Source organism: Nycticebus coucang, chromosome 4, assembly GCF_027406575.1.
Source record: "Nycticebus coucang isolate mNycCou1 chromosome 4, mNycCou1.pri, whole genome shotgun sequence".
In the NCBI taxonomy this organism is placed as follows: domain Eukaryota; kingdom Metazoa; phylum Chordata; class Mammalia; order Primates; family Lorisidae; genus Nycticebus; species Nycticebus coucang.
In genome coordinates this window covers 60,527,702-60,551,556 of record NC_069783.1, presented here as the reverse complement: position 1 = coordinate 60,551,556, position 23,855 = coordinate 60,527,702, and the positions used below count along the sequence as shown (strand labels likewise).

At 41.4% G+C, this 23,855-nt stretch overlaps 1 protein-coding gene across 3 annotated transcripts in view; it reads right to left on the bottom strand.

Moving 5' to 3' along the window:
* Positions 1 to 14,143: 14,143 nt before the first annotated feature.
* Positions 14,144 to 23,855, bottom strand: part of COMMD1 (copper metabolism domain containing 1) — a 162,654-nt gene continuing 152,942 nt past the window's right edge. For 2 of the 3 annotated variants that reach the window (XM_053589869.1, XM_053589870.1), the window contains one exon: positions 14,144 to 14,372. In XM_053589869.1, coding sequence (XP_053445844.1) covers positions 14,365 to 14,372 — 8 coding nt within the window. In that variant the 3' untranslated portion in view covers positions 14,144 to 14,364. The remainder of the gene's footprint in view (positions 14,373 to 23,855) is intronic. The other variant, XM_053589871.1, reaches the window with a different exon arrangement.

Below are 23,855 nucleotides of genomic sequence, written 5' to 3'. Positions count from 1 at the left end.
TCTGTTGCTGACTGAAAAGTTCTTAAATGGCTTGTGACTGTTGATGCTCTTGTACACCGTTTGTGAAAGGCTAAGCTGGTTGGGCTACTTTAGAGTGCTATTTGTTAACATGTTTGTGCATCCTGAGTTTGAGGGAGTCTGGGAACTGTGCTGGAACCATTTCATACCAGCTCACAAGAGCAGATTGTGCATTAATGCCATGTTCTCAGCCTGAAATCAGCAATGGTGGTAGAATTCACACCATGGAAATTAGCAAATGCTACAAGTCAGCCCCTGTCCCCCTTTTCTGTTGAGCATTTTTCAGCATTCCACAGTTTAGTTAATAGTGCCCACAATCTAAAAAGGACACGACCCAGGAGACAGCAATTCCTATTTTCTAAGACATATTTGTCCCTGTATACAGGGAGGGATGTGCAAGGATCTTCACAGCAGCATTGTTAATAATGGGGAAAAATTGGGATGACCTAAAAACCCATTGATGGAAAACTCCAAACAAACAAAAACTCCTAACCTGCTACATCTATGGAATATTATGGAGCAGTTGAAATTAATGGAGTAAGTTTATATAAACCATGAGGAAGAAAAGATTCTATACCAATTCAGGTCTAATTGGTCAGTGTCCTGTAAATTAACTGACAATAGACACTAACAGAAGAAAAAGGTATTGCATATGCAGGAGTGTCCTAAAGTAAGTAGCTCCCAGGGCCTGTAATGCTAGCACTCTGGGAGGCAGAGGCAGGTGGATAGCTTGATCTCACGGGTTCGAGACCAGCCTGAGCAAAAAGCGAGACCCCGTCTCTACCAAAAAATAGAAAAACTGAGGCAAGAGGATCGCTTGAACCCAGGAGTTGGAGGTTGCTGTTAGCTATGATGCCACGGCACTCTACCTAGGGCAACAGCCTGAGACTCTGTCCTCCTCCACCACAAAAAGCTCCCAGAAAAGCAAGGGGTATTAAAACATACTAGCTTTAATAAGGGCGTGGAAATTCGGGGCTTCAAATGGTGGAAAGTTTTATTGAGGCCTACTTACACACTTTTTTTCTTTTTGGAATATTTCAGTTCTCAAAGCTAGCGCCTTCCTGCCTGGAGACCTCCCTGGGGAGGGGAGCAGTTAAGGCAGCTGACTCTAGTAAAGCTCTGCATTGGTCAGTAAGGGAAGTTCAGATGAGATTTCTTTCTACATCTTCTGTAGTTCAGATGTTTCCACTTGAAAACACTCTCTACACACATTTGGTGGGTAGTTGGTCTCTTCAATACTAATACAGAAAAGTCTCAAGACATATTGAAGGAAAAAGCAATTTGCAGGACAATTGTGATTGCACTTAAGTTACCTACAGAAAACAATACTGAAACAATGGACATTATGCAAGTGTAAAAATCGCATACCCTGAAAAAAAACCTAGAAAGAGACACACTCAAAGTGACAACAGAGGTTGCTGCTGGGGAAATGGAGGAGGAACCCTGCACCGATGAGATTGGTCATAGGAGGCTTTATCTTTAATGACATGTAATGTTTATAATGCTTCTTAAGAACAATATACAGAGGGTGCCAAAAAAGGTATACATAAAGAAAAAATTGTATTAAAATTGTAATTCTCTATATATACAGACAACAAAAGATGAATACAAGTCACATTTGACCTCTGTGATTATAAGAGGTGCTCCACGTACATACATATGATACACAGATAACATCTCTTACATTGTGTATACAGGTTTTTGGCATCCCCAGTATACATGTATTATTTGTGTAAAGCTAAAATCAAAACAACTTTGTGAACCAGACTGTCCAAAAGCTTCCATCCAAAAGGCCAAGAAAACAGTTAGCATTCTGAGTTCCCTGGGAGGCACCTTTTTTTTTTTTACACTTTAAGAGGATACACTTTAGTATACATATAGATGTATAGTTTACTTCAATAAAGGTATTAAAAAATAATTCATCCGATGAGATTAATACAAATTAGAAAAAGCATAATAATGGATTAGTGAACTGGAAGACAGTCAGTATTAAGTATTCAGATGAAAGCACAGAAAAGAAAAAAAGGAAGGAAAATACAAGAAAAGAGCATCAGAGACATAGGGGACAGAGGGAAAGGTGGTGCTGCAGAACAGAGACTCTGTCATGGGGAGAACTGTCGCTGCGCTGTTGTTGAAAACATATAAATGATTCTGGGTTTGGTGAAGCACTATCTAGCATTCAATTACCTTACCCAATTAATTATAAGGACATAGAAATCAGAATATTATTCATTTGGCAAAATTTGGTAACATCAAGGAAGAACATTTATCAGAAATCAAATTATCACTGCCAAAAACAGTAAACTTTGTTACCCAGGGGATGAAATACAAAACTCATTGACTAAAATATTAACAAATGCTATAAAAAATACTTTAGAATAGACACGGGGCCTGTGGCTCAAGTGGCTAAGGCGCCAGCTACATACATCTGAGCTGGAGTGTTCAAATCCAGCCTGGACCGCCAGACAACAATGATGGCTGCAACCAAAAATAGCCAGGTGTTGGGGAGGGCGCCTGTAGTCCCAGCTACTTGGGAGGCTGAGACAGGAGAATCGCTCAAGCCCAGGAGTTGGAGGTTGCTGTGAGCTGTGATGTCACAGTACTCTACCCAGGGCGACAGCTTGAGGCTCTGTCTCAAAAAAAAAAAAATACTTTAGGATAAAGTAACAAATGCTAAATCTTTATTATTCATTATTTTAGGTACAATCCCTGATGTACCATAGATAATAATGGTCGGAGTTAGAGTTTTCTAAACTTAAATACTTGTTTTGTTTTTGAGACAAGAGTCTCACTGTGTCGCCCTGCATAGAGTGCGATGAAATCACAGCTCACAGTAACCTCCAATTCTTGGGCCCAAGCGATTCTCCTGCCTCAGCCTCCCAAGCAGCTGGGACCACAGTCTCCCGCCACAACGCCCAGCCATCTTTCTGTTGCAGTTGTCATTGTTGCTTAGCTGGTTTAGTTGGCCCAGGCTGGGTTCAAACCTGCCAGCCTTGGTGCATGTGGCTGCTACTGCAACCACTGTGCCACAGGCTCCAAGCCTTAAATACTTCTATATATGAACTTTTGAGGGGATTTTTGTCAGAAATGGGACAAGAGGCTTGGTGCCTGTAGCTCAAGTGGCTAGGGTGCCAGCCACATACGCCAGAGCTGGCAGGTTCGAATCCAGCCCCGGCTTGCCAAACGACAACTACAACCAAAAGATGGGCAGGTGTTATGGCAAGTAGTCCCAGCTACTTGGGACCCTGAGGCAAGAGAATCACTTAAGCCCAGGAGCTTGAGGGGAGGCACCTTCTTATTCCTGGAATACAATCCCTTCTTATGCCAGTGGCCTGGGTCTCAGGGACAGCCCTACTCTGTGGGATATCAGACCAGATTAAGATCACCTAAAGCCCCTGAAAAGTATAAAAATAACATGAAAGTAAAGAAATTGTACAAAGATCTGATTCTTCCCATAATGACTACTGTGATGTTTTGATATTTGAAAATAATTGTAAGTATCTCAAATATTTTGGCTTAGCTGGAGGCATATGCGTAATTCTGATTTACTGGGTAATTTAGTACCTGCATTATGAGGTTGAAAAATGGAGCTGGCAATTTTCAGTCATTCCCCAAAGAGAAATATGAAAGAATAGAAGAAAAGGACAAGAGTTTTATCAGGACTAGCTTCCATGTGCACAGATAATTGGCTAAACTTCCAGGTGCAAAACTAGGTGTGGTGTTTGAGCTACAAAGGATAGCACAGGCTGTGATTATTGTAGTTACCTCTTTCTCCCAGGGCTCGCTCAAGGCAATAGGGACTTGCCAGGTCTTGCCCCTCCAGTAATGGTTCCTTGGCTGGTTGCCCAAAGGCACCACAAGTTCATTATCCCAGGGTTGAGTCCCTGGTGAGATTTCTCCAGCTCTTCAGAGATTTTGAGAACCAAATGCCCTCAGCTTTTTGTTCAGCTGTTCCCCAGGTGCACAGAGAAAGGGAAGGAAAATTTAAAACTTTTGCATTATGCTTCCCCATTCAATGAAACTACAATGATGAAGAGGAAGGTCAGCTTTTTCCGTCTGTTTTAGCAAGGAAATTAACCAGACCTGATAACTCTCCCACTAGATACTCCTGTCCTCAGATTATTAGGTTATTTATTTTTTCACTTCCTAATACTGGATAGATTTTTCTCTAAATTCCTGTAGACAATATTTGAAGTGGTGGTGTAACATCAAGCAAACAGCTATATAAATGGTTTATATGGATCATGCAGTAACTTATGAAGTGACTTGTTTTCTTCCAGCTCAAAGGAGATCTGGGTAAAGGTACCTTCTTGGTTTATGTGGTCCATCTGCATCCATATGATTTGGAGCAGGGGTGTCCAACCTGCGGCCTGCAGGCATGATGCTGTTTTTATAAGGACTTTTCTTGCTTATCTGTGGTGTTGATATCATGAAAAGTATGCACAGACCTTTAATTTTTTGCTGATCAGTTTTTTTTCCCCCTGAAATGGAGTTTCAATTTATTACCCTGGATAGAGTGCTGTGACATCATAGCTCACAGCAACCTCCAACTCTCGGGTGCAAGCTATCCTCTTGCCTCAGTTTTTCTATTTTTAGTAGAGATGGGGTCTTGCTTTTGCTCAAGCTGGTCTTGAACTTGTGAGCTCCAGCAATCCATAGCCCTTGGCCTCCCAGAGTGCTAGGATTATAGGCATGAGCCACCACGCCTGGCCAAGAGGTTTTTTTTTTTTTTTTTTTAAAAAGAACCCTCACTCCCTCCAGCAATCTGGTTGGGGACATGAATCTCATGAGTGAACAACACAAAACCTTCTTTTTTATGTTCTGTCTACCTTCCTTTCCCTTTCCAGAATCTAGGCCCTGGAATTCTCTTCAGGAGGCAGGAAAGAGACACCTTAAAGAACAACAGCCAGTACTTTCCTTCCCAATGAAGCCACAAAGTTCCCACAACTCTGCCAGAGATGCTACAGAAACTGCGTTTGGTCTCAACTCCCCAGGGAGTGGAGGAGCCTTGGGGTTTGTTCAGTTGCGCAGTTCCAAATCTGTTAGCAGTCATAGGTTCTTATTCTGGCTATGTTTAGCCTTGTTTGATTATCTTCCATGGGAACACGACTGCATTAGTCTTCCTTAGCTCTCCCTTTATAACAACTTGTCACCAAGAACCTGAGCTCCAGATGATGAGCTGGATGTGATACAGATTTGTAAACATCCATCAAGAGAAAAGAAAAGCCCCTTCTATGAAGACGTGTGACTTCATTCTCCTCTCACCCCTGGATCTAAAGGCATTGCTTTTTCTTTTTACAGAATTCATATTTATTGATATTGATTTCTACTATATTTACTTTAAAGTTAGTATGAAGCTGACTGCAAGAAGGGACTGGTGATTTTAAGTTAAAATAAAGTTAATGATACATCTCTTGGGGCTTTGGTCACCACATGACCTTAGACTGAATACAGATTTTTTTTTTCTTTTTTGAGAGAGAGTCTCACTCAGTCACCCTTGGTAGAGTGCCATGGCATCATAACTCACAGCAAACTCAAACTCTTGCATCAGCCTCCCAAGTAGCTGGGCCTACAGGTGCCCTCCACAATGCCTGGCTAATTTTTCTATTTTTTAGTAGAGACAGGGTCTCACTCTTGTTCAGGCTGGTCTTGAATTTCTGAGCTCAAGCAATCTGCCTGTCTTGGCCTCCCAGGGTGCTAGGATTACAAGTGTGAGCTACCAAGCTCAGCTGACTTATTTATTTATTTATTTAAAATAACATTCCAGAAATCTGAAATCCAGGGATACTGTAGGCCTGTTCAAACAATCTCTTTCACTTTGAGTCGGTCTTGTAGTCCAGACCGGAAAGCACAGATCCAAAGGCATAATTTTAAACTTTATTTACCTAGCTTCTCCACCCAGCCTAGAATATCCTTCTTTATCCTTTACAGATTTGTCCAGCATTAAAAATTTTGGCTTAAAACCCTTCCTAATGTTTTCAGGCCCCTCTGCCCTTTCTCTTTGCTGAAACCCATACAATAATTGTAGTTTGCACTACTCAGTTCAATTTAGCATGGACTTGGCTAGTGACTTATATTACTTGCAAACTGCTTCAAGGTTACTTCTTTTAGCTTCTTAAGCAAATGCTTCCTAACAATAGTAATAATTATAATGCAGCAGCAGTAAACATTCCAAGTATTAACTCATTCTATTCCCCCAATTGCCTACTGAGGAAGGTACTATTATCACCCCCCACCTTTTTTTTTTCTTTTTAACAAAAAATGAGGAAAAGGCACAGGGATGTTAAGTTGCCCAATGTTACACAACTGTCTTAGTAAGTAAAAGAGCCAGAATTGGGTCTCAAAAAAGATATGTTTTAGACATCTCCTAAATCCTATTTACTGCACAGTATCTAACCCTGTGGATTAGATTTATCATCCCTATTTTCAGATCAGAAAACTAAACTTGCTTGAAATTAAGTATCTCGTGCAAATCTAGGTCTGACCTCAATGTTTTCTTTTTCTTTTTCCTCTCTAAATGGAAACTATGGATTTCATTACTATGCAACTCAATCTCATTTTTGATGCTCATTTATCTCATGCTCACTTGTAGAGAGACTTTTGGAGGACCAGCTCATGGGGGACAGGGGATACAAGATAAGATAAGGACCCTGCCCTTAAGGAGTTAACACTACAGGGCAGACAGATTTGCAGTGCAGACAAGGAGGAGTACTAAATACCAAGGCTGTGAAGGCAGGTGTGAAAGTTCAGCAGGAACAAAGAATGACTGGAGATTGGAATGCTTAGGAGTCCTGGGACTGTCAAGTAAAAGAAGAGGACTCAGAATTTATAGTTTGTTAAATCTTTAGGAATTGTGGTAAACTTTTTGAACAGAATATTAAACTAAGAGCACCCTGAGTATTCTCGTTCATTCTCGTCTGCTGTAAATAATAATCCTCTCCAAATCCATTATGAATTGTTGCTGTTTTCTAGGTTGCTATGAAACTTTGGAGAATGGGATGGGAGTGGCCACAAATTGCCTTCTGGGAATTCATAAAACTGCTGACACTGAAAAATTCTTCATGTGAATATGTGCATATTTTTTCCTGGGAAAGAATATCCATAGCTTTCACTGGATTCTTGAAGGTATTAAATGTCATCCAAAAGTTAAGAACCACCCAGGTGCGGTGGCTCACACCTGTAATTCTAGCACTCTGGGAGGCCAAGGCAGGTGGACCACTTGATCTCAGGAGTTCACGACCAGCCTAAGCAAGAGTGAGATCCAGTCTCTACTAAAAATAGAAAAACTAGCTGGTGTTGTTGCAAGCACCTATACTCCCAGCTACCTGGGAGGCTGAGGCAGGAGGATCATTTGAGCTGAAGAGTGCGAAATTGCTATGAGTTGTGAGACCATGGCACTGTACCCAGGGCGACAGAGTGGGACCCTGTCTCAAGAAAAACAATTAAAAATTAAATATTAATATTTAAGTAAGCATGCATTACTTTTATAATTAAAACTTTAAAAAATTTTGATCACAGCTCGGTGCCTGTGGCTCAAGTGGCTAAGGTGCCAGCCACATACACCTGAGATGGCGGGTTAGAATCCAGACCGGGCCCGCCAAACAACAATGACAGCTGCAACCAAAAAATAGCTGGGCGTTGTGGCAGACGCCTGTAGTCCCAGCTACTTGGGAGGCTGAGACAGGAGAATTGCTTGAGCCCACGAGTTGGAGGTTGCTGTGAGCTGTGAAGCCATGGCACTCTACCCAGGGCGACAGCTTGAGGCTCTGTCTCAAAAAAAAAAAAAAATTTTTTTTTTTGATCTAGGGTGGCGCCTGTGGCTCAAAGGAGTAGGGCGCCGGCCACATATGCTGGGGTTCAAGCCCAGCCCCGGCCAAAAAATGAAAATAAATAAATAAAAATAAAAAATTTTGATCTCTGTCCTACTATACTATGTTGAGAAAACCATAATAGTGAGGAGTGTAGCCTCTATGAATTCACTACAGAAATGGTTACAACTAATTAATGGCCAAAGGTGATACTGTATTTAGCAAGCTTGGGTCAGTGGTTGCCCAACTAGGACGAAGATAATCAGCTGGCAGCCTGGGTACTGTGGACAGCCAGGAAGCCCCATGTGGCAGCAAACTCACTCCTCTTCACACTGTACCCTGAGACGGTGGCATTGAGTGGAAAGTGAGGCTAAGGCTATCCAGAAATAGCATCAAGCTCTATAAACAGCAAGAGCAGCCTCACGTACAGAGGCAGTGATGCAGGACAAGGCAGCACCACAACCTGCTGCCTTAGACCTGGAGGTATTGACGCTCCTGCTGATGATGGAGGAACCAGCTTCCTGGTAGGGCGGACACCTGCAGGGAAGATGCTGGTGCCTTGCTGTCTCCTCCACAGGCACTTCTGACTGGTGGATTTCCTGTCAGTTTCCAAGGCCTGAGAGTTACAGCTGGCTGTAACTGACAGGACTCACACCCTAGCAGAACAATGCCCCTGCCACTATATAAACCCCTGAGCAGAGAGCCCAAGGTCAGACCTTGAAGAGGGAGCAGGAGAGCTTGTTCCCCTCCTGGGTTCTCTCTGCCAGGTGGTTTGGTTTTTGTAGTTGTTGTAATTTTTGGTTTCTGTAAATAAATCCTGACTTACCACTGATCCTGTGGTCTGTCGATTTATTCTTCAAATCATCGAGACCAAGAACCTGAAATTCCGGTATCAGCAGGACTAACATGGAGGCAGGATGCAAGTGACATTAGGCCTACCCCAAGGTCACGTATGTATACCAAAATCCTCTGTAGGAACTGTCATCATCTAAACACAGTGAGCAAAGACACAGTTATTTTTATAAATGTATGTTACTCTTTCGAAGGGCAATCAGACGACTACAGGTAGTCACTGGGTTCCATGGAGGTGGAAGACAGTAGCTGTGAAATTTTTTCTTGACCACGGCTTGTATGAGTCCTTTGCCCTGTCTGTCCATATGTTTCCTTATTTTTGGCAAAATGCTAAAGCCTCCCATTCATTCATTCTGAAATCAGTGCCAATTCTTAGCCATGGTTCTAAAATAAGCTGGAATATAAATCATATAAAATCCCCTCATTTATTCTTATTTTGTTAATATAAAAACAGCATAATAATCGCATCAAAGGAAAGTGTTTAACTATTTTGATCTTTCAGCCCAGAATTCTCTTAAACTTAGTTTCTTTTTTTTTTTTTTTTTTGGTTTTTGGCCAGGGCTAGGTTTGAACCTGCCACCTCCGGCATATGGGACCGGCGCCTTACTCCTTGAGCCACAGGCACCACCCAACTTACAGTTTCATCTTACTTCACTTGAGCAATCAAAGGAATACAAGCAGTCCCAGTTTCTGTAGGTTTGTTCCCTTTTTTTTTTTTTTTGATACAGAGTCTTACTTTGTCACCATCAGTAGAGTGTAGAGTGCCGTAGTGTCATAGCTTACAGCAACCTCAAACTCTTGGGCTCAAGCGATTCTCTTGCCTCAGCCTCCCAAATAGCTGGGACCATGGGCGCCTGCCACAATGCCCAGCTATTTTCAGAGACCAGGTTCGCTCTGGTTCAGGCTGGTCTCAAACTGGAGCGCTCAGGCAATCTACCCTCCTCAGCCTCCCAGAGTGTTAGGATTACAGGCATGCCTGGCCTGGAGGTTTGTTCTTAAGTTGAATTTGTATTTAAGTTGGAACAGTACATTAGCCTATTACCTATAATAAGGTAAGTATGAGTTGTATATAAGTTGGATGTTTGTAACTTGAGGATTGCCTATATTTTCTCCCTTTCCATCTCTTCTTGATCCTGCATCCTGTGAATCAACAAAACTCAGAACCCTAACACTAGGCCCAGTGTGGCTCATGCCTGTAATCCCAGCACTCTGGGAGGCATGAGTTCTGGACCAGCCTGAGCAAGAGTAAGACCCTGTCTCTAAAAATATCCAGGCATTATGGCAGGCACCTGTTGTCACAGCTACTTGGGAGGCTGAGGCAAAAGGATTGCTTGAGCCTGAAAGTTTGAGATTGCTGTGAACTGTGACATCACCACAGCACTCTATGTAGGGCAACAGAGTGAGACTATGTCTCAAAAATTCCCCCCAAAACAACAAAGAAAACCCTGACACCAGCAAGAAACGGAAACCAGCCAAAAGCACAAAAAATAAAAGGCCCATGACAGTCCTTGGTGTATGATATAAATACCTGTATTTTACTGTCTGCTCATGTACAGCTTTAGTATTTTATTCTGATAATTTATGTACCAAACTTGTAAGCTATGTCAGTTGGCACCATTTATCTGACAGGAAGCAGGTTCCTTTGCAACAAAGGATAGTTCCATGTTTCCTATAGTTAGGTTGCTATGAGAGACAATTATGGCCATCATATAAAGAAAACTTGACCACACTTAGATAAAAATTGCTATTTCTCAATATTTGAAATCAAAACTATATATTCTAAAACTGGAGTTAACCTTAAGCTAGCTATGTTCTATCTGGGTTTTCCCTCCTGCTGGCTAAATCATATCTGAAAACTTTGGTTATAAAATTGGAGAGCTAAGAATTATTAGACAGCCCATCTTATAAAAGCCCATCCCTTCCAGCATCCTGTTCTTTTATAAAAAAGAATCCAATTATTTCTCAGCTGACCCTAGGATTCTTTCTGTAATCTGTTCCTTTCACTGGTCTAGATATTTACTGTGCGCTTCAGAAAACAGTATTTTCTAACATCTGTTTAGCATTTATTTTCCTTTAATCCCTATTTATATTCTGTTTTCTAAATTTTCACTCAGCTCTAAAAAAAAGAAGTTCAATAATTAATAGCTTGACACGTGTCAGCTATTTAAGATTTCAGATACTCAGTGTCATTCTTTGCTTTTCACCACCTTCTTGTATTTGAAGGAGAATAGCTAAGCAAAATTTTTAAAATGCCATCATTTTTTTTGAATCATTAAAATAACACTGGGGGAAGAGAGGTTACATAACGAAAAAAAGAGGTGGTAGAATTAGGCCCTCACTGATAAACGTGATAAGAACCAGAGCTTCCAAGAAAAGCCAGACCTGAGAATAAGGCCAAATCCTACTCCTTATCAACATGAAACTGTTGAAGTCTGGAGTTACTGAAAGCTAACTTTTGTCTTAGCTGGATTATTTCCAAACAGACTGATGTTGGAGTGCTTATTGCTTAAGCAGGGATGATTTCTACAAGGCTCAATTCAGGCTAAGAATTTTTTCTTTTTTTTGAGACAGAGTCTCAAGGTTTCACCCTGGATAGAGTGCTGTGGCATCATATCTTACAGCAACCTCCAACTCTTGGGCTCAAGCAATCCTCTTGCCTCAGTTTTTCTATTTTTAGTAGAGGCAGGGGTCTCACTCTTGCTCTGGCTGGTCTCAAACTCATAAACTCAAGATCCATCCACCTTAGCCTCCCACAGTTATAGCCACTGTACCCAGTGAAGTCTAAGAATTTTTATTTTGTTTCAAATTTCCTGAAATCAAAGCAAAGTGGGATTGTGGAAGTAGAAAACCTACTGGGGCCTCAGGGAACCTTATGCCAGTTTTTTCCTTTTCTGATCCTTACTCTGTCCTTCCATGTTACCAGGGAGAGGTTCCAGTTTAATACAAGCATCCCTTACAAAAATTTACACAACAATTTAGTCCCAGAAAATACCAATTAAGCAAGAACGGAGAGTGTTTTGCTCTTGTATTTTCTTAGAGGGAATACAAACTGATATAACCTTTCTGGAGAACAATTTGGCAATGTTTATCAAAGTCTTCTTAAAACCCATGTACTTCACTTCCAGGAATTTAATCAAGGAAAGTCCACTCTTCTAGTTCTAGGCTTCACATTCTGTTATCTCTGTATGTTAGGTTGATGGGTCATTAACAGTTCTTCTTAGTATGTTTCTGTACTCTCCCTTTTTTTTTTTTTTTTTGGTAGAGACAGAGTCTAACTTTGTCACCTTTGATAGAGTGCCGTAGCATCACACAGCTTATAGCAACCTCCAATTCCTGGGCTTAGGCGATTCTGTTGCCTCAGCCTCCCGAGTAGCTGGGACTACAGGCACCTGCCACAATGCCCGGCTATTGTTTTTTTTTTTTTGCAGTTTGGCCGGGTCCGGGTTTGAACCCACCACCTTTGGTATATGGGGCCGGCGCCCTACTCACTGAGCCACTGGCACCGCCTGTTTCTGTACTTTCTTAATAGATAATAATAAATATATACTCTTTTGATAATAAAAAATAGAAAAATTTTCAGCAAATATAAAACATACCCTGCCTAAAACATTTAACTTGCATTCAAAAGTGTTTAGTGTTAGATGTGGGGACCATCTTCCCCATTTTTAAATTTTTTTAATTTTGAAAAACTCAGTATAGATTAAGAGTAGCTTTTCTAATGACCCAGGGCTCGAGAATATAATAGAAAAAGCTCAGGTCCACTTTTGAGGCTCTTCCTTCCATGGAATGACCTAAACAGAGCTTCAAACTGTGACAATGACTTCTTTAGCCCATGGACTGTCCCTTCAAGCTTCCATAGACTTTCATGGGATATGTGAATCAATATCAATGTAGTAGCTATATTTCTTCCTTCCTAGGACATCTGGAATCCCATTATCTGTTGAGACATTCTTTTCCTCCATTTTATAGCAGGAGACATTATTTAAATTCCCCTAGATTATAGGGCAGTAGCCTTGGGAACAGAAAGCAAATTTTAATAGTTTTTGTGCCAAACCACATGCCTTTCCTAAATCTATTTGCAGTACTGTTTTACGATGTTTTCTGAAGGGTCCACAGAGGCTACATTTAAAACCTTCTGATCATTGTTTGCTAACTGCTAGGATGGTTTTAATCAGGAAAAAAGCTAATAATTTCAGTTTAGATGTTGAAAGAGCTCCTGAAATGACCAGACTGATTTAGGAAAAACTTAATAGAAGATGGTTTATTTCTGCCCTGAAATAAACTCATTAGAACTGAGATATGCTGTAACCACAGATCAAGAGAACATTTTTTAAACATATTACATCTCAGAAGCAACTGAAGTTTCTAAATATTTTCAGTATCAGATGATAAAACCTGTTTACAAGAACCCTTGCCTCAATATACAGGGTGACAGTCTTTTCCTTTTGAATGGAATACTCTTGGATGTTTGGTAACTTCTCTACTAGGACCTAGTTTTTATTATACTAGCTGTTCTTCTTCTTCTTCTTTTTTTTTTTTTTTGAGACAGAGTCTCACTATGTCACCCTTGGTACAGTGCCATGGTGTCACAGCTCACAATAACCTCCAACTCTTGGGCTTGCTTAAGCGAGTCTCTTGCCTCAGCCTCCCAAGTAGCTGGGACTACAGGTGCCCACCACAACGCCTAGCTATTTTTTGGTTATAGTTGTCATTGTTGTTTGGCAGGCCTGGGATGAATCCAAACTGGTGTGCTCCAGTGTATGTGGCTGGCCCTAGCTGTTGAGCTACAGGCGCTGAGCCTCTACTAGCTCTTCTTGAAAGTTCTGAAAGAGGTTTTATTTGATGAGTCATATAAAATTTTCTAAGGTTAAAGAATCACCTCGGCATTTTCCCCTCTCCACAACTGCGATTTGAGGTAAGTGAAGGAAGTCCCTTTGTTACAAAGCCAGTTTAGTTCTAGGTTCCAGTAAAGCCCAAGTCCCTCAGTAGTTCAGATCAAACCAGATACCCCAGATTTAGGCAGAACTAATACAAATGCCAGAAGCATCTCAAGTTTTACCAGGGTAGGGGATTTCCTTTCTAGGTTAGGCAGGCTCCTCCATGGCTCAGCTCAGGACACATGGTACTTGGTCAGCCCTATATTTGCATGACTAAAATGTTTCCCCCTCCCCACTCCTTTTCTAATTCTTGCATGATTTATCACATATAAATTTCTAAAATCTTACTCAGAACAAACCACCATGGCAAGGGTTCTAAAGTTAATCCCACCTACCCCAGTCCTACTGAAACCAAGTCTCTAGGGATAGGGCCTTAGAAACCTGCCTTTTTTTTTTTTTTAATGCTTTTATCCCTTTTAACCTTTATTCATGCTGAAGTCTGAGAACCTCTGCACTAGAACAAACTGTAAGAGTAAATGAAACAAATGAAAGGGAGAGAAAGAAATCTCAGCGAGCAGAGGCAGACAAGATTGATTTTGAGTATTTAATATCAATGGAGGAACAGGAATATTTTTTTAAAAGGTCAGTGGGGGAGGAATCATCAATACTTTGTTTCTACAATGCCAACTACTTCCTACATCATTTACAGTTAGGCTGGCCGCATCAGGGTGCTGATACTTTCTTCTACTTCTGAGAGCTTCTTCAGGATTTGGTTGACCTTGACCTCATCACATTCCAAACACAGAAATTCAGATTCCTGGAAAAGACAAAAAGATGATTTAGAGGGGACTCCCAAGATAGCTAAGGTTATCTGCCATGACCAAGATTGAAAAGCCTCGGGTCCCAGCTCACCAAACCTGGTCAGAGCTTATTTTCTAAGTCAGTGGTTCTCAACCTTCCTAATGTCTCCTAATGCCATGACCCTTTAGTTTAGTTCCTCATGTGGTGACCCCAACCATAAAATTATTTTCGGTGCTACTTCATAACTGTAATTTTTCTACTGTTATGAATCATAACGTAAATATCTGTTATGTAGGATGTATTTTCATTGTTACAAAGGGGTTGCGACCCACAGGTTGAGAACCGCTGATCTAAGTGATATTTTACATAGCAAAGGAGATCCACAAAATACCCTAAAGCAGTGGTTCTCAACCTTCCTAATGCTACAACCCTTTAATACAGTTCCTGTGGGTCACGACCCACAGGTTGAGAACCGCTGCCCTAAATGAACCTTTTCCATACTGGTGTTTCATAAATGATATAGAGGTATGAAAATATTGGGTGTTCTCCTTATGAAACACATGAGAAGTTCTTCCCATCTATTATCTCATTTGATCTTAAAATAATTTTTAAGATAAATATTTAAGTATTGCTATTTTATAGACAAGGACTCTGAGGCAGAAAGAAGTTAACCAGTATTAAAAAACAAAAATCAGGGCAGCACCTGTGGCTCAAGGAGTAGGGCACTGGCCCCATATACCGGAGGAGGTGGGTTCACACCCAGCCCTGGCCAAAAACTGGGGGGTGGGAGTGGGGGAAATATATATATTATCTCAGAAGGCTCATACTCATAATCCTATAACCTTGAAAGGACAAGGTGAGAGGATCACTTGAGGCCAGCAGTTTAAGACCAGCCTGGGCAACATGGGAAGACCTTGCCTCTATAAAGAATAGAAAAAAAAAAAAACAACACCAAACAGATGTGGTGGTGTGCTCCTACAAACCTAGCTACCAAAGGTCTTTAAAGTATGGTGGCTGGAATTTCATGTACATTGGACAAACCTTAGGTCTGCACTGTCTTGAGTGACAAGGGCAAATTATATACAAGAGTGACTACATTCAAAATCCTTAAGGATACAAACCAAGTAGTTTTAGAGCACTATGAATCTTTAGAGGGTAATCCAATTGCCTTCTAGATAATGAAATTGAAAACTTAGGTGTGTTAGATGTTATGCCTAATGCCCCTGTGTTTGTTAATGGCAGAGTCACCCATTCAAAGTCTTCTCTCTACATTTTTCTTTCTACATTCGGAAAAGGATCTGAATATACCATGCCAAAATAGGCCACTTTGGCATATAGATCATTTTGACCCGAAGGCAATTGAGAAGCAATAGATGGAGAAGAAAGTATTCTTGGAGCTTTCCTTATCTGACTCAAAGCAGAAACTTCTAACTATTGAGAACTGCCATAAGTCTCTCCTCTGGGGGAGTTTTATGGCCATGAAGATGATGGAAAGTTGGCACCAAAGTGAGTTTGCACAAACAAAACTTCCTAAAAGAACCCCTATCTACCATAAGTTTACCCATATACAGTATTTACCTTCCCCTAATTTGCCACCTCTGGGAATCCTTACCCTGTATCCTTTTCTAGTCACTTCTCCACAATTTATCTCCCTTCGTTAAGATGATATACAAGTTTCGAGTCTAACTGCCTCTTTGGATTTTTACTTCTTTTCTGTGAAGCCCTTGTGTGTGCAAAATTAAAAACATTAACATTAATGAACTTTATAATTTTTCTACTGGGAATCTTTTCTTTTCTTTTTTTTTTTGTAGAGACAAGAGTCTCACCTTATTGCCCTCTGTAGAGTGCTGTGGCATCACACAGCTCACAGCAACCTCTAAATCCTTGGGCTTAGGCAATTCTCTTGACTCAGCCTCCCAAGTAGCTGGGACTACAGGCGCCCGCCACAATGCCCGGCTAGAGAATCTTTTCTTAATTTGCTGGCCTCATATACAAACCTAAGAGAGTGAGGAAAAGTTTTCCTCTCCCACAATATTATGCTATTTCCTACCCCATCCTCAAAGTGGCAGATAAAGGAAGACTAACAGGCCTCCCCAGAGGGAGGGAGTCATTCTGCTATCAGCTAGAACATTGGTTGCAGCCATCATTGTTGTTTGGTGGGCCCGGGCTGGATTCGAACCCGCCAGCTCAGGTGTTTGTGGCTGGTGCCTTAGCGCTTGAGCCATAGGCGCCGAACCTTTCCCACTTTGTTAATCATAGTTAGCACTAAATACAACATCAGCAATGTTGGCTCTCATGTATTGTGGTTTCTTTAAAAAATGATAAAGCAACTGGGTGGGGTGGCTCATGCCTGTAATCCCAGCACTTGGGAGGCTGAGGCTGGTGTACTGCCTGAGCTCACAGGTTTGAGCCAGCCTGAGGCAGAGCGAGACCTCGTCTCTAAAGATAGCCAGGCGTTGTGGCGGGCGCCTTTAGTCCCAGCTACCTGGGAGGCTGAGGCAAGAGAATTGCTTAAGCCCAAGAGTTTGCGGATGCCATAGCACTCCACAGAGGGTGACAAAGTGAGACTCTGTCTCAAATAACAACAACAACAACAACAACAATAATAACAACAAACCACAAAAAGCCACATAAAACTGGCCACGTTTCATAAGGCTACTCCCCAAATTTTTCTTTTGATTTCATTTGTCAACATAGAGGGAGTCTTTACTAAGCACAAACTCTGGGCATAATGTCTATAGTGTTTGGGCCGTCCTTTCATAAATTTAAAATAACCCTCTGACCTGAAGCTTTCCATCTCTGTGTCTTTTGTATTTAAAGATGGGAGAGAGATGGCTCGGCGCCTGTAGGTCAGCAGCTAGGACGCCAGCCACATACACTGGAGCTGGCAGGTTCGAACCCAGCCTGGGCCTGCCAAACAACTACAACCAAAAAATAGCCAGGCATTGTGGTGCGTGCCTGTAGTCCCAACTACTTGGGAGGCTGAGGCAAGAGAATTGCTAAAGCCCAAGAGTTGGAGGTTGCTGTGAGTTGTGATGCACGGTACTCTACCCCGGGTGACATTGTGACACTCTGTCTCAAAGAAAAAAAAAAAGAAAAGATGGGAGAGAGAATATGTGGCAGAGGTCAAAACTGGCAATGGTTTCTTGAAGAGCAATTATATAATAAGGTACCCAATAACTTCAAGCATTGCTTGGCAGAGAAATTCAAAACATCTTCATAAATAAACATGCACTCACCTCGCAGTCCCTCACTTACTGTATCTTTCTCGCAATCATCACTGATACTTCTCCTTAACTACGTCGGGAGACTTTGAATCCTAGAAATACCTTCTTTGCAGTAAAAGATCATCCAAGCTCCTTCCCAAGGATCCATCTATTCAAAATTAAAGTTTTGTAGTTCCCTGAAAGCTGTGCTGATTATTCTAATTTTCTTTTTTCTATCTTTAATTTTCTCTTTTCTATCCATTTCTACCTTATTCCATTGAGGCTGTTCTCTAAAGGGTGTGTCACTCACTCATTCTCCAATTTATATGCATAGCTGTGTTTATGCAAGAGGAGAGAAAGTTTATGATACTAGTCCCCAAACTCTGATATTCCCAGTATTTTCTACGTGTTGGTACCATTTCTTCATTTCCTACTTTATTTACTGGTCTCTATCTTCTTCTGGTTTGCATAACCAACAGCACACACATAGAGCTGAGTCTCTTAAGGATGCCAAAGTAGGGTGGCGCCTGTGGCTCAGTCGGTAAGGCGGCGGCCCCATATACCGAGGGTGACAGGTTCAAACCCGGCCCGGGCCGAACTGCAACCAAAAAATAGCTGGGTGTTGTGGCGGGCGCCTGTAGTCCCAGCTACTCGGGAGGCTGAGGCAAGAGAATCGCTTAAGCCCAGGAGTTGGAGGTTGCTGTGAGCTGTGTGACGCCACGGCACTCTACCTGAGGGCAGCTCCAAAAAAAAAAAAAAAAAAAAGGATGCCAAAGTACAGAATCATCAGACACAGACTCCAAAGATAAGCAGAGCAAGGATTTCCATCATGCCCATGTTGGTAGGAAGTCTGCCTTCCAAGTGATAACAAGATGAACCAGACAAAATATTTGATTTTTTCTATTATCATTTGATACTGAAATCTTATATAATAGCACTTTGATAGTAGAAGGATATAGGAAGGAATGAGGGAAAGCAGGGAGGGAGGCAGGTGGTCAAGGAGGATGAGGAGGAAGAACATCAACAATGATGACAAAGATGAGATTTCATAAAGAATCTGTACCAAAGATCCTTGATAAAAGAAACACGGCTTCATGTTTATAAACTGTTCTTATACCCTATATCTAAGGCAACGGATAGCTTATGCTGTATCTTAAAATAACACTTAGACATGAAGAAAACTTGTGATTTATAATCTTTTTTCTTTATCCTTCGACAAACTTTTTAAGTAACAAATACCACCAAAGTCCTTCTTCAGGCTGTTTTTATCCCCAATTCTTATTACATTTCTCTCTCTAGCTCCATGAGTGCTTACTCATCTCATTTCAAATACAAAAGCCAACAAGTCCAACGCCTACTACATAAAGAGCATGACCCAATTTTCCAAAAGGGGGGAAATACCATCACATGAAAAAAATCACTGTGCATCACAAGGCAAGTAATCTTCCTGAGGGTGAAAAGAACTGAAATCAGAATCTCTGGGATCCCCAAGACTGCAGCTCAGTGACTGAAGAATTCAATTAAAATGACTGACCCCCACACTCAGCAGGCAGCCATGTTGTGCTAAGAGCTATGTGGGAGGAGGACAGGCTCTCCAACAGGATTCACTCTTAATACACCAACACAGCAGTGTTAGCACATACTAGGTGCTTTCACAGCCAGAGCAGCTGTTAGAGGAAGAGTTTATCCACATGCTTCCAATCTCCAAGACCAGAGCTGAGTATTACCAGTGTAGTTGAAAGCATTAATAATCACTGGACAGGGCGGCACCTGTGGCTCAGTCAGTAAGGCGCGGGCCCCATATACCGAGGGTGGCGGGTTCAAACCCGGCCCCGGCCGAACTGCAACAAAAAAATAGCTGGGTGTTGTGGCGGGCGCCTGTAGTCCCAGCTACTCGGGAGGCTGAGGTAAGAGAATCGCTTAAGCCCAGGAGTTGGAGGTTGCTGTGAGCTGTGTGATGCCATGGCACTCTACTAAGGGCCATAAAGTGAAACTCTGTCTCTACCAAAAAAAAAAAAAAAAAATCACTGGACAATTCCTGATTTTTCTGAAGAAATCATTTAGGCATTTCAAAGAACTTTTGTGAGGACAACCTGATAACACCAGTTAGAATGCTCAAAAAATTAAAAAGCCTCACTCTTATAAATCCTTGTATTTAAAAATAAAACTTTACACGGCAATGCCTATAGCTCAGTGATGGGATCTTGCTCTTGCTCAGGCTGGTCTCGAACCTGAGTGAGTAGGGCACCAGCTATATACACCAAGGCTGGTAGGTTCGAACCCAGCCTGGACCAGCTAAAACAACAATGACAATTGCAGCAGCAACAACAAAAATAGCCGGGTGTTGTGAGGGGCACCTGTAGTCCCAGCTACTTGGGAGGCTGAAGCAAGAGAATCACTTCAGCCCAAGAGTTTGAGGCTGCTATGAGCTGTGATGTCATGGCACTCTACCCAGGGCGACAGCTTGATACTCTGTTTCAATAAATAAATAAATAAATAAATAAATAAATAAATAAATAAAATAAACTTTATAGGAAACATGAATTTTAAATGATTTTTTTTTTGAAACTCAAGGGAGTTAGATACATTAGGTATTTAAGAAATTTCAGATTAAAAAAAAAATTTCAGATTTACCAGTAATGTGAGTTACTGCTAAACACATGTAAGGCACCTAAATTTAATCTTCTAAGTAACACATATAGGTTTGAGTGTTATATAAAGTAAATAACACAAGATCTTAATTATTCAGAAATCTACTCCAATATCTGGGTCTTTGCTGCTTCTCCTTCCCTTCCTTTATTGGCTCATCTTTTAGATATTTCCAAGAAATGGAAAAAGGAAGTGAATTTAAACTGGTTAATCTGACCATATCACAGCAGCTCTGATGCTCTACTAAAGGTTTTATAGAAAAGGAGATTAAAAGACTGGGCTCGGAGGCTCATCCCTGTAATTCTAGCACTCTGGGAGACCAAGGCAGGTGGATTGATTGAGCTCACAGGTTCGAGACCAGCCTGAGCAAGACATACCATCTCTAAAAACAGCTGGGTGTTGTGGCGGGTGCCTGTAGTCCCAGCTACTCAGGAGGCTGAGGCAAGAGAATCATTTGAGCCTAAGGGTTTGAGGTTGCTGTTGACCTATGACACCATGGCACTCTACCAAGGGTGACAAACTGAGACTCTGTCTCAAAAAACAAAAACAAAAACCGAGATTAGAGTTATTGAGAGAAAGGAACTTTAACCATGACTTCCCACAACTACTTTTGAAAATCCTTTAAACTAGAAAGGTGCAATTTAAGCTAGAAAGATGTTCTTATTCCCAAATATTTCCCATATTCAGTGACCAGGCCTACTGCCCTCAGCCTAGATGATGACATCTTTAAAAGATAAATACCCCAAGGAGAGGTAATACAAAAAGTCATTAACACTTTTCCATTACTGAAAAACCAGGAGATTTATTTTCTCCCAGAAAGAATTGAGTAGCCTGCATTAAAGCATTAAGATGAATTAGGGGTAGGGATGGGAGATGTAGGCACAAGACTTAAACCACACCAAAAGCAAATCCCACACCTTACCTCATAACCCCTATCAGAGACACATGCAGATCCACAGGTGAAAATATTTTATTTTTAGTTACTCAGATCCCATGACCTATGCCCTCAGTGTCTGTGTGACTGGTTTTTTGTTTCGTTTTGTTTGAGATGAGGTCTCCCTGTGTTGCTCAGGCTAGTCCCAAACTCTCTGGCTTAAGCAATCCAGCCTCATGAGTATTTGGGATTATAGGCATGAACCACCATGCCCACTTCCATGCCCTAATCACAATCACCTAAACTCAATCGCCAAGGCTGCTAGGCATCAGAAAAACCCAGGGAACCTTACAAAGGGGGCATTAGCAAGATAATCGTAATAAAAACCAAAGGTTGAATTTGCATAACACACACACACACACACACATACACGCTCCTGCTTCTGTGCTTTCATTTTTATCTGCAGGCTCAGGGCCTGTGAGCTAACAAGAACTCTGTCCATTCAAAATTGTCTGAATTTCTAAGAAGAGGGAAAGTGGGAATATGCAAAGAAATGGACCCTGATATTCTTCTTTTGGTTTCAGAGTCCTTGTCTGGTAAAAAGCTAGAGCCATAATTTAGAAGAAAATTAGATACACTTGTCCTGCCAGTGTGTGGAGGAACACACTCTAAGCAACCCTGACATGTTTTAGAAAAGGAGAAAATAGTTTTGATCTTGTAAGAATGAGTGGTTCTTTCATTGGCTGAAATATGTACTACTAGACCAAGATCATCACTATTCCTTTTCCCCCAGAGATTTCAAAGCAGCTTGACATACATGCTGCTCCCCATTACAGGTCAGTGGATGACGAAAGGTAGGGGTGCCATTGACCTTCATTTTACTACTAGAAAAAAACATAAGAAACCCAGAGACTTGCCCCAATTATGTGAAGCCCAGCGTTCTCAGCTATTTTTTTTTTTTTTTTGAGACAGTCTCTCTATGTTGCCCTCAGTAGAGTGCCAGAGCGTCACAGCTCACAACCACCTCAAATTCCTGGGCTTAACTGATTCTCTTGCCTCAGCCTCCTGAGTAGCTGGAACTCTAGGTGCCTGCCACAACATCTGGCTATTTTCTGGTTGCAGTTGTCATCACTGCTGTTCAGCAGGCCCGGGCTGGCTCAAACCCACCATCTTTGGTGTATGTGGCTGGTGCCCTACTCACTGAGCTACAGGTGCCAAACCCATTCTCAGCTTTTTGATTCAACCAATTCCCCCCCAATATCCACATCTGACTTTTGAGTTTGGACATTTTCAAACCCAATTAGTTGTGAACTAAAAATAAAATCCTAAGCCCTCTGCTAACTGAATAGACCCCTAACAGACAAGGGGACCCCAGAAATACCTTAAAACTGAGTTCCTTACCATGATGAGATGAGAGAGATAAAACACAATTACAAATGCATAATTTCCCTTTGATATTTATAACGCCTCCTATAGCTTATTGAATATGTATTTTGACCACCTTAATATAAAATCTTGTTCTTTTTGTCCATCCTTTGAACTAGCTTCCCAACCTCTTAGAATTGTCCCAATCCCTTTATGAGAAATAAAGTTCTCCTTTTTCCAAAGCATAAACCTCATTATTAATTTTTTTAGTTAACATAGTATACATTCAAAAGGGTAGAATGGGAATACCTGACTTCTTAATTGGTTTACATAAGCATGAGGATTTAAGCATTTACAAAGAGATTTTTTAGAAGCATCAAACAAAAATAAAATGTATTTTTATTAAACATTAAAAGCTGAATACAATCAAATTGGCTGCATTGGCACCTGTAGCTCAAGTGGCTAGGGTGCCAGCCATATACATGGGAGCTAGTGGTTTCAAATCCAACCTGGGCCTGCCAAATAACAATGACAACTACAATAAAAAAATAGCTGGGTGTTGTGATGGGCACCTGTAGTCCCAGCTACTTGGGAGCCTGAGACAAGAGAATTGCTTAAGCCCAAGAGTTTGAGGTTGCTGTCAACCGTGATGCCATAGCCCTCTACCCAGCTTGAGACTCTGTCTCAACTCCCCCACCCCAAAACCCAAAACAAACAAACAAACACCACCAATTAAATCGGCCTTGCAGGGCATGGTGGCTCACCTTGTATTCCTAGCACTCTGGGCGGCCAAGGTGGTTGGATCACCTGAGCTCATGAGTTTGAGACCAGCCTGAGCAAGAGCAAGACTGTCTCTAAAAAACAGCCAGACACTGTGGCAGGCACCTCTAGTCCCAGCTACTTGGGAGGCTGAGGCAAGAGGATCACTTAAGCCCAAGAGTTTGAGGTTGCTGTGAGCTATGATGCTACGGGACTCTACCAGGGCCAAGAAAATGAGACTGTCTCAAAAATTAATCAATCACTGTAAAAAAATAAAAAATCAGCCAGGGTGTTGGTTCTAATCCTAGAACTCTGGGAGGCCAAGGTGGAAGGGAGGATCCCTTGAGCTCAGGAGTTCGAGACCAGCCTGAGCAACTAAAAATAAAAAATAAATACTAAAAATAAAAATAAAAAAATTACTAAAAATAAAAAAATAAAAAATAAAAAATAAAATAAAATAAAAATAAAAAAATTACCTGGGCATTGTGGCCAGTGCCTGTAGTCCCAGCTACTGGGAGGCTGAGGCAGGAGGATTACTTAAGCCCAGGAGTTTGAGGTTACTGTGAGCTAGAATGTGCCAGCTATGGCACTCTAGCCTAGGCAACAGAATGAGTCTCTTTCTCAAAATAAGAAAAAAGGAGAAAAG